Genomic DNA, 2197 nt, shown 5'->3' on the forward strand with positions numbered 1-2197 from the left:
TTCATTGCCTAGGTGGTGTGGAAGCACAGCAGAAAAATCTGTAACACAGCCATAAGTAAAAAGTGTTGCAACAGAAAAAGCCCTGAAATACTCTGGAGAATGTGAAGTGGAGCTGCCTATGTATGTGGGAAAAGTACACATTAGGATGAATCCATGTATTTTGATGATGACTTAGTGTTGGTTGACAGTGATTAAGGAGCTATTATTTGTGAACAAGAATTTTCCATGCTTTTCTTCTCACATATATGCTCTATGCTTAATCTCCATGAAGATGAAGAAAAACAGAAGATTTTCCAGTTTTATTAATATGCAACACATATTTCTATTTGAAGTCAGCATTGGGATCATTGCCAACACTTTCTTGCTTCTCTTTCATATCCTCACCTTCCTCCTGGAGCACAGACTCAAGTCCACTGATCTGGTCATTGGTCACTTGGCTTTTATCCACATACTGATGCTGCTAACTGTGGGATTCATCGCTATGGATATATTTGGGTTTCATGATTTAGGGAATGGTATCACATGCAAATACATTCTCTATTATTACAGAGTGATGAGAGGTCTCTCCATCTCCACCACCTGCCTGCTGAGTGTCATCCAGGCCATCACCCTTAGCCCAAGAAGCTCCTGTTTGGCAAAGTTCAAACAGAAATCCCTGCATCAGAACCTGTGTTGCTTCCTCTTTCTGTGGTTATTCAATATGCTCATCTGTGGTCGTTTCTTAATCTCCACTGTTGCTACTCCCAATGCGACCTTGCACAGTCTCATGTTTGTCACTCAGTCCTGCTCTCTTTTGCCCATTAGATCCTTCCTTAAGTACATATCTTTGTCACTGATGATCTTCAAGCATATGTCGTTTATAGGGCTCATGGCACTCTCAAGTGGGTACATGCTAATTCTGTTGTGCAGGCATAAAAGAAAATCCAAGCATCTTCACAGCCTTTATCAACCTCCAAAATCATCTCCTGAACAAAGGGCCACCTGGACTATTTTGTTGCTCATGAGTTTCTTTATTGTCATGTATATCTTAGACAGTGTTATTGAATACACCTCAGCAATGCTGTGGAACCATGGCCCAATTCTCCATGGCATCCAGATGCTGCTTGGCAATGGCTATGCTACATTCAGTCCCTTTGTGCTCATCAGTACAGAAAGGCGATTGATCAAGTGGTTCATATTTATGTGGGGTAAACATAGGAATTTTCTATTGTTTCGTGATGGGTAACTCCTCTGACAATTAGCAATTGAAGGAATTTCTGTGAAATCATTAAAAGATATGTAATTATGACTTTTCTGATAACTATATTTACTTGGACATATGTCTACATAAGTACATACTGCACAACTTGATAGTATATTCTCTGAGAAAGCAAAGGCTTCTAACTTTAATCTTACTGGTATAACTACAAATCTCATCTGGTTTTAAACTTTATAAAAAATATTAGGACCTGGAAGATAGTTCAGAGGGCTAAGGAGATAGCATAGAAGGCCAGGGAGATAGCTCAGTATAATAAGCACCTGCTTGTCAAGCACAAGGTCCTGAGTTCAATCCCTGGTACCAGAAAAGCAAACAAAAAAAGATGAATATTATAAGTATTCATCACTAGATTTTTAAAATAGAATAAGAGGCTAAGCAGAAAGAGTAGAAATGCATTATAAATGTGCAGGAAAATAGGATGTTATTGTGTTCATACTTTTATATGTACTATTAAATATTTACTGGTTTATATGTTTCATATTCACTTTTATTTCTTTTCTCTTACATCTCAAGAACCTCATTTAAAAAGAAATTAGAAAAAGAACAGAAACCTTACATTAAAAAAAATCTCTTGAGTGAAAAACATTAAATAGCTTCAGACCTTAGGATCTTGAGTGTATAAATAACTTTGCATAGGACATTTTTAACCATTGCTTTTGTGTGGAGTTAAATAACAGAAATTCCTTAAACTAAAATCATTGTGGTCTTAATTCTTTAGACATAATTTAATGACACCAGTACATAGCAACAGAAGAATAAAAGGTTTTTCTGTTGTCTTGCTAAATTTGTAGACTTTTTAAATTGCATGTATTATAAATACATAAAGAAGATAGATATATACCGATGAATGTCCATTTTGTATCTGTGTATTCAAAGTGGTTAGGATAGATATATAGTTGCATTCTCTGAATGAATAGAATGATTTGTTCTAATGGTGTT

At 36.0% G+C, this 2197-nt stretch overlaps 1 protein-coding gene across 1 annotated transcript; it reads left to right on the top strand.

The window, feature by feature from the left end:
• The first annotated feature begins 271 nt into the window (after positions 1 to 271).
• Positions 272 to 1225, top strand: LOC111817116 (vomeronasal type-1 receptor 90-like). Its single transcript, XM_023716641.1, has one exon. It carries the CDS (start codon positions 272 to 274, stop codon positions 1223 to 1225), a length of 954 nt encoding a protein of 317 aa, XP_023572409.1.
• Positions 1226 to 2197: the final 972 nt, after the last annotated feature.

Source organism: Octodon degus, unplaced genomic scaffold (assembly GCF_000260255.1).
Source record: "Octodon degus isolate 3935 unplaced genomic scaffold, OctDeg1.0 scaffold00049, whole genome shotgun sequence".
Lineage (NCBI taxonomy): Eukaryota > Metazoa > Chordata > Mammalia > Rodentia > Octodontidae > Octodon > Octodon degus.

Coding starts and splice junctions, on each gene's coding strand:
- LOC111817116 (XM_023716641.1), top strand. CDS start 272: ATGAAGAAAAACAGAAGATTTTCCAGTTTTATTAATATGCAACACATA.